This window comes from Palaemon carinicauda, chromosome 3, assembly GCF_036898095.1.
Source record: "Palaemon carinicauda isolate YSFRI2023 chromosome 3, ASM3689809v2, whole genome shotgun sequence".
Taxonomy (NCBI): domain Eukaryota; kingdom Metazoa; phylum Arthropoda; class Malacostraca; order Decapoda; family Palaemonidae; genus Palaemon; species Palaemon carinicauda.
The window spans coordinates 118,068,407-118,082,879 of record NC_090727.1 but is presented as its reverse complement, the minus strand read 5'-3'; the positions used below and the strand labels follow the sequence as shown (position 1 = coordinate 118,082,879).

General features: G+C 36.4%; 1 protein-coding gene and 1 long non-coding RNA gene across 2 annotated transcripts in view; one reads left to right on the top strand and one right to left on the bottom strand.

Moving 5' to 3' along the window:
- Window positions 1–2,786: 2,786 nt before the first annotated feature.
- On the top strand, window positions 2,787–4,551 carry LOC137637806 (uncharacterized). Its single transcript, XM_068369914.1, has 2 exons — window positions 2,787–3,225; window positions 3,712–4,551. Exons 1-2 carry the CDS (start codon window positions 2,890–2,892, stop codon window positions 4,321–4,323), a joined length of 948 nt encoding a protein of 315 aa, XP_068226015.1. The 5' UTR covers window positions 2,787–2,889; the 3' UTR covers window positions 4,324–4,551.
- Window positions 4,552–13,231: 8,680 nt separating this feature from the next.
- Window positions 13,232–14,473, bottom strand: part of LOC137637805 (uncharacterized) — a 4,477-nt gene continuing 3,235 nt past the window's right edge. The window contains exon 2 of the long non-coding RNA XR_011043813.1: window positions 13,232–14,473. This exon is cut by the window's right edge and continues 369 nt beyond it. This is a non-coding gene — a long non-coding RNA (uncharacterized lncRNA).

Sequence of the window (14,473 nt, the reverse complement as noted above, 5' to 3'; positions counted from 1 at the left end):
GCGATCTTGACCTCGTGTTATATCAGTGACGTCAAAGAAGAAGTCACGAGCTTTTGTTTCAGATAGCAATGAGAAAACACTTCATAGAAGTACATTATCTTTCGTTTGAAAAAGGAAAGATAACCAAAAATATCCTTACAGAATTTTATCTCTGATATCTTTAGTGACGCAAAGATCTGCATAACGTTGTTGAGTTGATTTCGTGGTCAAGATTAACCGTTGAAGGAAGTACTCTCTTTTTCAGGCCGACGGCCTCGGTTCGATGCTCCTCCAGGACCAACAGTGGCCCTCGATTGATATCATTACTCGATACAATACCAACAACGAAATGATTTCAAATGTTTTTGGGAGCAACGTGTTTTGGAGATAGAAGTCCAACATTCCCTTCTCGCCAAAAAATGAAATACAGAAACGAAGTACAGTACTTCAAAATGTATGTCAGTGCGCAAGTTCTTTTGCAAAATGCATAGGTAATGGTGGGATCGAAAAGAGAAAATGGTGGCATAAATTAGAAACCAATTTTGCTATTACTAGTAGTTGTTAAAAGAATATATATAATAATGAAATAGAATATGTATTTATAATATAAGACAGTACAAAATTTTATTCATGCTCAGTTATGAAAGAATATAATTTCACTGGCCGATTTATATTGTTTTCGAATTTTTTATCATGTAAGAGCTTTTTATTCTGATTTTAATTTCTTGGACAAGTAGGCATGTAAACTATGTAATGTATAACTGCAAAAAGGTTTAAAAACGTTATTAAATTGAAGAAAACATTTGGAAATAGTAATGAAATTTACTATAAAACAACTTGTCTGGCAAGTGTTTTTTACATGCAAACTTAGAAAAGAAAAATCTAATGTTGAAAATTAAGGTATTCCCCATTAATGTTAATTCCTACATTTCCCAATCTAAAGTCTTAAAAACTTCTAGGCAAGCTGTGAATAATTTACGAGATGGATTCTTCCTTTTTAAGTTGCATTATTATTATTATTATTATTATTATTATTATTACTTGCAAAGCGACAATCCTAGTTGGAAAAGCAGGAGGCTATAAACCCGGGGGCTCCAACAGGGGAAATAGCCCAGTAAGGAAAGGTAACAAGGAAAAATAAAATCATTTTAAGAATAGTAGCAACATTTAAATAAATATTTCCTATATAAAATATAAAAGCTTAACAAAACAAGAGGAAGAGAAATAAGATATGAGAGTGTGCCCGAGCAAGAGAACTCTAACCCAAGACAGTGGAAGACCATGGTACAGAGGCTATGGCACTAACCAAGACTAGAGAACAATGGTTTTTTGGGAGTGTGTTTCTCCCTGAAGAACTGCTTACCAAAACTAAAGTCTCTTCCACCCTTACCAAGAGGAAAGTGGCCACTGAAGAATTACAGAGCAGTAGTTAATCCCTTGAGAGAAGAACTGTTTGGTAACCTCAGTGTTGTCAGGTGTATGAGGACACAGGAGAATGTGTAAAGAATAGGTCAGACTATTTGGTGTATGCGCTGGCAAAGGGAAAATGAACCGTAGCCAGAGAGAAGGATCCAATAATAATAATAATAATAATTATTATTATTATTATTATTATTATTATTATTAGCTAAGCTCATCCCTAATTGGTAAAGCAGAATGCTATAAGCCTAAATGCTCCAACAAGGGAAAATAGCACAGTGAGGTAAGGAAATAAATAAATAAATAAACCACATAAGAAGTAATGAACCATTGAAATAAAATATTTTAAGAACAGTAACAACATTTAAACAGATCTTTCATATATATACTACGAAAAGGGACTTTACGTCAGCTTGTTTACTTACCAAAAGCTGCTGTAAGTCCGAAATTTTGAAGTTCTACTGATTCAACTACTCTAAAGATTACTCCTCATCTTGGTCACAGCTGGAATGAAACTCCTAGAATACTGTATAAATTTACTATTGAACCTCATGATTGAGAAGGCACTTGTGCTAAAATTTTCTTCATTCCAACATGCGATAATTGCATAAATTGAATTTTCACTGATAGATAGAGCTCAACTTGAATTTCGAACGTTTTTCCATTGAAAAGTTTTCACATAAGAGAGAGAGAGAGAGAGAGAGAGAGAGAGAGAGAGAGAGAGAGAGAGAGAGAGAGAGAGAGAGAGAGAGATTCATAAACGATATGTACTCTCTCATAATAACCAAATGATTACGTATCGTTCATACTTTTGGGCCAAACAAATCCTATTTACGGAATGTCAATTCGAAGATTCTAGGTAACAATGTAACAGACAGAACGTTGACGCAACAGAGTGCAACTCGTTTCCACAAGTTGGCTAGTGGTGCAAGCAGTAGCTCTGGCGGCATTTGACGTCATACCAATACAGATTTGGGTATAAACGTTTAGGGAAAAACTTGTTAAGTTTTGTTTATTCTGAATTTTATGACAGAAATTAAATGTTGAATATCGTAGCCAATGTAATCATTGATAGAAAGAAATCCAAGAATTTGAAACACTCAACCCCCTTGCTCTTACGTCTGGCTTGTTCTCCCAGATGCGGTTTTGTTTATTAACGTAACTTAATCACGTTGGTCATAATGGAGAATTATTCAATTGATAAAGAGCACAATGATATTGGTATAATATAATATGGAAAAATGCCGTAATATATTAAAAAAAAAACTGGTAACTCTAGTGACGTCTATAGACACTGTACGACAATGTGGGCAATGAACTGAGTTTGAGAAAAACGTTTGGTGAGATGCCACGTGACGCAATCGAGAGTATATAAACATATGTCCAGCTCTGAACGAACATTATAGTTGAACAGTTCAGTCTCGGAGTAAAACTTACTTTCGTCACTGATAACTTCAAGTACCACCTGTCTGGAGTTAACACATCTTCACAATGGCAGATTTCCCCCACGACGATTTCTTAGTTTCTTCTCGTTTCGACAGTCTCAAGAGCAGTACAGGAGAGAATTTCAGTATGGATCACAATTACGTCACTGAAGACGGTGTTTACACGGGTGGTATGGGTGTGAATCCAATGTACAACTTCTCTAGTGCGCCAGAAAACTCTGTTTTGAATCCACAAACGCCCTCCACACAGTTACCACAAGATTTGGTCGACATGGTGACCTCTCTGTTGCAGGACAGCGACGGATTCCCGCTCAGTGATAATCCACACCTCGAAAGTTCACAGTTTGACATCGACATTGCTGCCATAAATTTGGAGGACAATGTAAGTAACTCAACTACTTTTAATTGATTTTCTTTATAAATATTCAGTAATTTTATCCCCCCCCCCTCTCTCTCTCTCTCTCTCTCTCTCTCTCTCTCTCTCTCTCTCTCTCTCTGTTGCTATTTATTCAGTTAACTGTTAATTTTCATGGTTAGTGTTGATTAAGTGCTATCAATTATATGAGAATTATCAAGATATAAAGTCAATTCAAGTCTTACAGGTAACTGTGCTGAATAGAAAAAAAAATCTTAACAAAATGTGTGCAATGATTTTAAACGGGCACCTGAATATTAACAGCCTAATCTTGTTAAACATAGCAGAACATGCCCAATTACGTCATTCAAGGACTATCTAAAATATGTATGTTGTTACAGTGCAGTAATTCGAATAACTTTATATTTTAACTTTATAACAATGTAACGCAAATAAGTTTTATAATTAATTGCATTGACTCGTAAGGACAATCATGTTTCCATTTATTTACAGGATGGCCCTTTTGGTGATGACATCTTCGGTACCAGTGCAGGCTGTCCATTTATACCCAGCTATGAGACACTGACACCTGTCCCAGAACAGAGTTCCCTGAGTCTGGCTAGTAACTCAACAGGCTCAGCAAGGCCTCAGCGCAAATCGCAACGTAGGGTCAAGACTCCACAAGCAAGCAGTCACCTCCAGCTCGATGATGCATCCACATCTAGTTCTTACTCCCCGGGGTATGAACCTCAGTACCCCGACCTTTCTGAACTTGGTGTCCCAAGCCCTGCCATGTCCTCGTCCTCCGGTTACAGCGACAGTTGTGGCGAGGAGATGCAGAAAAAATGCCGCCAGAGACGTCCACGCGTCTCCTACAGTACACTGACAGAGGAGGAAAAGTATCAGAGAATTCGCGACTTGAATAACGAAGCATCGAGGCATTATCGCGAAAGGCAGAAGAACTTGTTAACAACTTGGGACCAACAGCTGCCAGGACTTATGAAGGAAAATGAGAAACTGAAAAAGAAAGCTGAATGTCTCAAATTATATAGGGACAAGTTGGAGCATTTTACCCACCAGGTGCTTCGAGAATATATGCATAATAATGTCAGCCAGGACATTTGACAGTAATGTCTAGCTGCCTATCGCTACTCTAGTATTATTCAATGTGTCTTATATCTATGCCATGTCACCGTCTTCCATAAACATTCATGTCGAATCCAATGACTGCTGATGTGAAAAACTTTCCTTATTTATCTTTAAGTTTTATGTACAATGTATATATTTTTCCAAAGATTTTTTAACAAAATAAATAAAGACTGCTTATCATAGGTTTGTTAATGCTACCCAATGTACCTTGTGTCTTTTATTAAATTGCATTTAATATTCTAGTTCTGTTTTAAACCTTATTTTCTGTTATATAGTAATGCTAGTATACTGGTAAGGAATATATCAAACATTAACATGTGAGGGAGAAAAATTATGATTTATAGCATATCGGCCACTTGCTTTCTTGAGAGATAACAGGTATCCTTATAGTATTTTAGAACTCGCCACCCCATAAGAAAAGGGAGAGGCCTAAGAATTTACCAATGATCATTGTATAGACTAAGAAATGGCCCCTTCAAAGACTTGTCACCTAAGAAAAAACAATGTCAAACGTTTAGAAAAAATTAACTTCGCATAGTGCAACATTATTCATGTTAGAATTTACCTATGAAAAGGAACTCTTACCGCAATAAAATAATGTCAGTCACACGACAAATGCAGCTGTCCGTATACAAATGTAGAAATTGACTGATCTGTCTTCACAAGAGAGGAGGTTTCAGACCACCACGGTACTCCAAAAACCATTGTACCTCTCGCAGAAGGTGGAAGTTTACGCATAGTCCTCAATAATGATGAATATCCCACAGGCAACCTGGTGATCTTCATTTTATACCCTACTTACTTTACACATTTTCATGCCATTTGCTTTCAGACAATCACAATTTTACCCCAATTATTATCTAACAATTAACCTCAATGTTAATTGCATGGGACAGAAACTGCATTTCGTGACAGTATTTTTCATATTTATTAAGCTGCTTATTGCAGACAGTTCACCTTGATGCCCCAGTGCTTAGCTTAAGGCCTAAATTTTATATTCATTCAATTCAATCTGATGAACTTGGCTTGTTACACGCTCCAGCCTTTTAAACGTAGCGACTTTTGCGTTACAAATGTAAATTTTTATTCTTCTTGTAAATTTGAGCATCATGGTACATTACCACGGTCAATGCATGGATTTCACCAAATTTATATATCCAGAACGAAAGGAGGATATTAAACCTCTGGGTATATTCCAGCAATTTACTCTTGTCTTATTTATTATAAATCTGCATACCTTGATCAATCTGTAGTGTAGCATTTTATGTTTTTCCAAGTACAGGATTTAGTTATATTGAGCCAAATTAGCATAGGTATCAGAAATATATCTTATTCCCCATGATCTATCAATCATTTCCCATCAACATGAAGCACCGTTACCCTTCTGGCCACTCTGCTCTTTCTTTTACGCAGTCTCTTAGTAATACCTTATAATTTGTATTTCTTAATCATAATGGCATAATTAAGGCAACGATACTCAGTGAAACAAGCCATTCAGCAGGCTCAAAATTTATGCAAAACCTAACACCAGAACGCTCGTTGAATCACTTCAACCAGCAAAATAAGACAGAATTGGTAAAGTGATAATGAATTAAAAACCACCAAATTTCACTACTAAATTTTCCTATCAGTGTCATTCTACAATTCTCTCCAACAATAGTACTCCCATTTATATTGTCTTCTGCTACACCCTTTCATGTTTTGGTATCAGACCTCTTCTTCAGGTCAATGGTCTTTCGTACACACACTTTCTTTGTCATATTCTTTTTGCCCAAAATTTAGCTTTTCATGCAATTCCATTTACTCCTCCATTTTAAGTTTGACTTCACATTCATCCGACTCTCTCTCTCTCTCTCTCTCTCTCTCTCTCATCCCTTCACCTATTCCAAATCCACTGATTAACTTAGTCCCTCACCTATGTCTTCCAGCCTTTCTTGCATTGCTCTAAACACCATTTCCATTTACTCCTGGCATTCCTTTTCCTGTATGACCCATTCTCCTACACACACTTACTAAATGATCTGCCATTCCGCAGTTTGTACATTCACTTCTTGGTGTCTTGCACTTTCTATCACAGTGGTCCTACTAATCAAAGTTACTGCATACTCTCCAATTACTCCCTGAAATCCACACTCTTACACTATATGACGTTGCATAAGTAATTAAACTTATAACATTTAATCTAGATGGCTTTTGTTCCTTCATTCACACGATACCCTTTCTCTCCACAAACAAAACTGACTACTACTGACCACTACATGTTTTTTTTCCTTTTTATGAACTATTTTATTTAATGTGACCAGAGTACCACTTTTTCAACGTCTGTCTCGTTTTTTTTAAAGTAAACAGAATGTCCTGCTTTTTATTTAACTTTAGTGAGTTACGTACCGTTGTGTTCATGTTTGTCCCACTTTTTTGTTCTACTAAAACAAAACTGTCCCCATTTTTATGGAATATTACAGATATTATGTTTAATTTTACCCTTTTACTAACTGGTAACTTCTATCGTCTTTGTGACTGCCACGATACCCAATGAAGTGAATTAAATGAATACTATAGACTGTGAAATGTATAAAGTGCAGCCCTTTGCAACTGCTGATGTTGACAGAATAAAGGACAGAGCAAGTCACCGAAGATATGACGGTATTATGTGGGCGTGTGTGTGTGTGTGTATATATATATATATATATATATATATATATATATATATGTGTGTGTGTGTGTGTGTGTTCTTACGAAGCTGGTCTAGTATAGAGCAAATATCGTAGCTTATTAATTATTTTATTTATATTTTATTTGTGCATTGAAGAGAGGTTAGCCAGCTCTTAAGGTGAGTTCTCCTCGTATAGATTTAAGTATATTATGTAAATTACATAAGACCTTCGTCATTAATTTCATTGAATTGTTTATTCAAGTCAGTGTATGTAAATTTACATTATTTTTAAGAATTAACTTTATTTTATTTCACATAATATTGTTACAAAATCTTATGTAAGCTATTTGAGAGTGTTATGTGATCATTCACGACAGGAACAAAGGCTTATGTAATGTTCATTTATATTTCATGAGGTATTGCGTCATGTTTGTGAGAGAATACGCAGTGTACCATGTGCTTTGGAAAATTCTGTACCATGTGCATTACAAATTTTGCGAAGGACCTAGTGATAGGATGTTATCTATTTTTTATTTCGGAGATAAAGGGTGGGCTGAGGTAGCTGGCAGCGAGTTCCCTCGCTGTATGTGATAGTTGCCCATGAAACCCAGGTTTCGTCTCCCTGTTGCGTGAGAAAGTGTTCAAGAGAGCAATACTTGGTAACTCTGACGCCTTTTGCCCTGGCTCCTCACGCTTCCCAGTTCATTGAGAAATTTATGGAAGCAGCTAGGTTTTATATATAAAGGTAACACCAGGGTTAGAGACAGATAGAGAATTGCAGCCTTAAGATAGCCAACTTCCCCTCTACCTCTCTCACACGCAGGTGAGAGTATTGTTTTAAAAGTGTTCAGTACCTATAGTGTGTCCTCACCTAAGTGACTCTGTGCCCCAAAGCAAATTGTGTGTTGAAAAGATACGTGAGACGAAAGGGTGATTTTGAATTCATTGTATTAGGGTGAGTGTTGGCATTGTGTAAAGTTTTTGCAACTGGCCCTGTAGGAAGGTTAGGTATTTGTATTGTGATCTGGTTCTCTTTTTCTCATTAAGTGTCAAACTTATTATTGTATTCAGATTTAATTTCAAGTGAAACAAGTGATTGTATAATTTTCTTAAGTCTTATTTCTTTTCTTAGTCCAAGGTTTATTCAGATTTATCATTTAAAGTCAAGTAATTATGTAATTTTCAGATCGTAATATTTTTGTCTTAATCTAAGTTTTGTTCAGACTTAATATTTCTAGTAATTTAGTTGATTTATGTAAATTCTTTTCAAAGTGTTGCAATTTATATAGAATATATTTGTTTTTATAAATAGTGTATTATTCCAATCACCATTGTTTAGAATAGAATCCACTTGTACCCTGTTAAAGAGCTGTAGTAAGTTGTGAATAATTCTTAAGAGTAATAACCCAGTTTAGCTTTGATTGTACTTAAGAGACCTTTGGATATTCAGCATTTTATATATTGCTGTCTGGGAGTTATTTAGGTGTCTCAGAATTCGTGTAATAATATTTTAAAGTGTAACAGTTTTAATGTAAAAGCAAACATGTGAGTTTGGAATTCGCGAGGTTGATTAACTTGCCAGTCATAATACATATAATATTATATGTTTGGTTTCCAGTCACAAGCCACAGTATAATATATTTTGGTTCCCAGATCCAGGATCCATAATCATATGATATAATTTTGGTGCCCAGACCTAGGATCCATAATTGTATAATATATTTTTAGTGTCCAGACGTGGGAGCCATAATCGTATAATATATCCCTCCTAATGAGAGAATGCCTTGATGAAGTCATTGAGCTTCAGCACAGCATTTCATTCCCGTGCTGAAACTTGGTGACGGGCAAGAGGGCTCTCGAACTTGGGGAAAGTGCTCCCCCAGTTCGAATCTAAATTTCTCTTTTTCTCATCTTTTTCTTCCTTTTAATATTACTTCAACCTTTTCTTAATTTTATAAAGTTTCTTTCATGTTGCTGTCCCAACTCTATGAGTAAAATTTCCCATATGTATGTGTGTATATATTTACATATATATGTATGTCTTCTTTTTTTTAATAGCGTGGATGTTTTTACATCCGTTATTGTCACTGACGTGGATGTTTCTGCATCCATTATTGCTGTCTGCTGTGATGAATGGGAGGAGGTGTCATGGTTGGGAGGTATTTGTGGTCAAAGCTATATGTGAGAGTATTGGATGATCTCAGCCATCCCAAAGTTGGTTTGGACCTTTTTGGCGGAACTATTCTCAAGTATTGGGTCTATGGAATCCAGGGGGATCCAGTGCTTGGGGTAGGACTCTCGGTTTTTGGCCGGAAGCCCATCATTACAGATATGGGGAGGATGATTCCATAGTTTCTTGGTCTCAGTCCTAACAGGCGGGCTCAGCTTACACCTGTGCCTCTATATCTGTTTTGGTGCTATCCTTTGTGTAGGGTATGGAGTGGACCATCTGGGAAGGATACTCTCATTGTGCCAGTAGTGGAGAGTGCAAAATTTCTTTCCAACATGTGATGCCTTAATGTTCTCACGCAGGTGAATCAAACAATTTCAAATATCACATTTCTCTTTTCTTTTCTTCTCATGGATTCTTGTGACAACGACCCCCCCCCCCCCTCCCCTGGATATACTGACTCCCCCCCCCCAGCACTGTTGACGACCTCTGGCAATTCATTTAAAGAAAATTCCATTGACGACTTAGGAACTAAAAAGAACTAGTCTTTGAACATTCGAAAAAAGGGTAATTTGGGCAACGCAGGGAAATTGAAAATCCTGCATGTTACCCAAATCCCATTAGAAGCTAATTATGATGTGCTACATAATATATTTTAGTGCTACAGATTAATAAAAGAAATTAGAATGAATCTTCAAGGTGATAAATGGGATTCTTGGTAATCATTTAATTGTGATGAAGAAGCATTTAATGCAAGCCGTAACATTGTTAATATTAAAGTAGGTAATATGAGTATTAAGGGTGCTCTGAGTGATGGGGTATTTAAAGATCTGGATGTTTACAGACCAGCAGACTGGATTGATAAAGGCATAGAAATAGATATGCCATCCCAAAGAAAGCCAAAACCACCAATGTGGCTTGTTGCTCAATCTACAGGAGGTACAGAAAATTATTTTAAGATCTGAAAATTTCTTCAGAGGAAGGTAGGAACGATCGCACCTGGAGATATATCTTGATTCGGTAAGAAAAGTTACTTGATAAAGGCCAAGTCATACACACAGTTTGTTATCTTGTCAAATTTAAAGACAGTAAATGATATAGAATTGGACATCGAACCCCATCTAAATTTTAGCTATGGAAGGGGAGTGGTTTTCAATAGGGATCTATATGAATTTATGGAGGAGGAGATATTGGCTATGTGGAAAGTACATGAAGTACCTGGAACATTAATGATTGTCCTTACTTTCCAGGATGCTGATGTACCTTTCCACATACACGTAGAAAATGAAAGGATTAGAGTTCGACCTTTTAAGCAGAAACCACTGCAATGTTTTAATTGCTTTAAATTTGGGCATCCTTCCAAAGTTTGCATGAACAATAAAATTTGTAATACTTGCTCCAATCTTTACCATGAAGAATGTACACTTGAGGCAAGGTGCTTGAACTGCAACTCTAATCATAAATCTAATGATAGTAGCTGCCAGTTTTATAAGTTAGAAGAAGCTACCCTCAATAAAATCAATTATTGAACATGTAAGTGTGGGGCATGCCAAGAGATTATTAAATAAATTTACTACGAATGCAAAGACATTAAAAACAGGAGAAAAAGTTCCTCATAAATCATCTAACCTACCTACTAATGTAGGTAGTTCTCGAAAAAGAAATTCACTATCTACTGATAAAGTGCTGCATAATAAGACAAAAATATCTCCTCCTAAAGATTTACCGTTGAGTATCAAAAAAAGACATTGCCCACCACTATCCAATCTCTATTCCATATTACAAAGGATAGTACTAATATCTCCAAGGCCATGTCCTTGCCTGATTTAATGAAGATTCCACTTGAAACAAAGTTATCAGGTGCACCTGTAGTGGGGGAAGTACAAAAACCTGGTAGCTCGCAACCTATCAATCGGAAAAGAGAAAGACTTCCATCTCTCTCACCCCCTTCCATAGGAAACATTAGAGTTATGACATCAAATAAATATGATGTTTTGTCTGTTGATGTTTCTAATCATCCAGAAGACAATTTAAATAGATCAGAAATTCAAGTTGAGGTCCACCATCCCCCTCAACAATTAGATCAAAGGGACAAAAAGAAAATAAACAAAACCCAATTTATCAAGACCCTCTCTAAGAAAAACCACCGGGAAATAGTGTTAAATCAGAAATTGCTAATGGGAAGACTTCATCTAAAAGTTCTTCAAAAAAAATAAAGCCTAGTTTTTTCCTCCATTTTGCATGGAATTGGCAGGGTTTAAGGGCCAAATATGGAGAACTTAAGCTCTTAATTCATGAGCATTCCCCAATAATTATATGTCTACAAGAGAGCAAGCTTAATGCTAATACCCTTCGTCCTTGCGAATATATAAGCTATAGAACACCGTATGATCACCGAGTAGGGAGCCATGGCAGAAGTCTCATATACGTTCGTTGAGATGTTCCCCAAATACCCTTATCTAGTCACAAACCTCTGCAGGCAGTGGTTGTACAGATTGATATAGGGAGAAAATATACAATTTGTTCTCTGTACATGCCTCCAAATGATAACATATATGATAACTTAGTAGAGGTGATTCAACAGCTCTCTCAACCTTTTCTTTTATTTGGAGATTTGAATGGTAGACATCCTTTGTGGGGTGAGGTTTTAGCAAACTCGAGGGGAATATCATATCATCAATTGTGGGAAATGAAGATGTGGGACTCCTTAATACAGGAGAACCCACACACTTTCATGTCCAGATAGGTACCTTGTCATGTATTGACCTATCAATAGTAAGCTCTAATTGCCTTCTCGATTCCGATTGGAGGACATTAGATGATTGGTATACTAGTGATCATGCACCAATTATTATAAACACCAACAATGGTCCACCTTTAGAGAGATTATCACGATGGAATCTTGACAGGGCGGACTGGGATAAATTTTGTGAGGCAAGCGAAATTGCTGGGGATGCAGAACAGGTTAAAAATATTGATGATGCCATAGACTTACTGAGTGGAACTCTCCACACAGCAGGAGTCAATTCAATTCCAAAAACAACAGGGTTATTCAAACGATGACCCTGGTGGTCTTCAGAACTGACTACCCTGCACAAATCCACAAGAAGATCTCTAACATGATTGCGTAGATGCCGAACTGATGAGAATTTAATTATATACAAGAAATGTAGAGCACAGTTCCGTCGTGCCATGAAAGAAGCTAGGTGCCAGTCATGGATGTCTTTTGTTTCCTCCATTAACAGTAGAACACCACTATCTTCTGTGTGGAGGAAAGTAAATAAGATCGCTGGCAAATTCACCCCAAACCCACCACCAGTGAATGGTCAGTATGGAACTGAAGCAAATGATGTTAGCAATGCCCTGGCTGATTATTTTTCAAATGTATCTAGCAAGTGTGAAGGAGCTCCTGGTCACCAGTATAGGAGCATTGAATAAAAAAAATTTTAAAGTTTGCAACAGGAAGGGAAGAGTCGTATAATTTTCCTTTTACTGAAAGAGAATTTGATTCCGCACTTGCTCATTGCAACGATACAGCCCCTGGACCTGATGGAATTCCATATGCAATGATTGAACATGTACATTTTAATACAAAGTTAGTTGTGTGTTTTTTTATATTAGAAAAGATAAGTTCTAAGCTTTTTATTATTCATCTATTTATTATCAAACTTATTTGGCTGTCATTATAGACGCTAGTTTACAAGTAATGTCCATTTACATTGAAAAGAAAAAAATCACACTACCTTAGTATTTATTGAAATCTAAATGAAAGATATAATAAACACTTCCTTCAGTACTTAGTCTTTGTTTAGTGATCTTTTAAAACCATTTCATGAAGAATGCAGTGAAATTTCTAACCAAAAAGTTTATAATTCTGCAATTCTTCGTCGTTTCTCTTCCTAACTTGGCTTTTATATTCTCTTAATTTGTCCCTTCACTGAAATTTTATTACAGAAAATGAACATTGCCCAACGTGAAACACTCAGGGAGAAGTCCAAAAAGTAAAAGTAATTACGTTCATTGCTCCTCTTGCAATTCTGAAAGGTTATTTAAAGAAGAAAAAGCTTGTATAATTTATTAAAGTAAAAAAAGACTTACACACATCTCAACCTAACAATACGTTTTTCCATTAATTTGAAATAATAACAGTATTCTTAACTGAGTTTAACTAATTAAAAAAAAAATAATTTTAAGCACAAATATATTCCTGACTATAAGACTTTCGTTTAACGTCTGCGAAATGTCTCAAACCACAACAAACGTTATTATGATTTTGTACTTCATCACTAATAATACATTTTTAAAATTTAGTACATAGTGCATACCAAATATTTGAGATTACTACTAATTGCATATGCAAATTCCTTATAGACATCATAAACATTGACAATAAACTAATAAAGCAAATATTAACAATGACATGATGAGTCTAATCTTATTTTATTTGGTCATATTAAAATTTTGGCACAGTGTCTCATCTACCATTCATAGCCCCATCAGTAAGTTTACTGTTTACTGACAACGCTTTAACAACAATATTTGTGATTATATGTGTTATTTATGCAATGCTGTAAACGTTAGCCTAGTGCAGGCTGAAGGGGTGGAAAAGGGGGCGGAAGCCACAGCTTAGAGACATCACTTACACATGTCTTGGAATGGGAACATATTTCGCAACGGCACTGGCAATGTCACACAAGCACCTCATACTTTGTTGAGAGAAACATGTGTACCTGACCTTACATCTTCAGCGGTTTGACCCAAAGGCTGCAATGTGGGTCATGCTCTACGGATAAGTATACCCATTACCAAAGGAATGAGTGAGGAAGAGAGAATTGAAAGAAGAAAGGAAAGATTTGGAAGCCTTGTCACAGGAAAGGGCATAGAGTCGGCTGGTGTCATGCAGACAAGGGAATTTCTGATCCTATGTAAACAGGACACCAAATGTTTTTAGCTCGGGTTTTGATTGGTTCCACCTCTTCCACATACATCGTGGGTGTGAACAGGAGCCAATTTGTACAGATTTGGACCTTTATGAATGTAATCAGACCGCTATGCAGTGAGTACGATGTTGACGCGATAAGATACAATGATGATGAGCTTCCCTGCCCTTATCTTTTAGATTACATTACAGCGGATCAGATGGATGGAAGTAGTGAGGGGGGATGTGGTGGGTGGGACTGGGGGGGGGGGAATATGCTAGGAATAGAAATACATGAGAAGTTGACATGCCCGCCTGACCTTGATATACAGTGGGACTTATAAGGTCGAAAGAAGATACTCATTATGATTGATGATAATAAACA

Excerpts from the sequence above, each read along its gene's own strand:
- LOC137637806 (XM_068369914.1), top strand. The coding sequence starts at position 2,890 with ATGGCAGATTTCCCCCACGACGATTTCTTAGTTTCTTCTCGTTTCGAC. Across the intron at positions 3,226-3,711 it reads CCATAAATTTGGAGGACAAT|GATGGCCCTTTTGGTGATGA; the intron begins GTAAGTAACTCA and ends ATTTATTTACAG.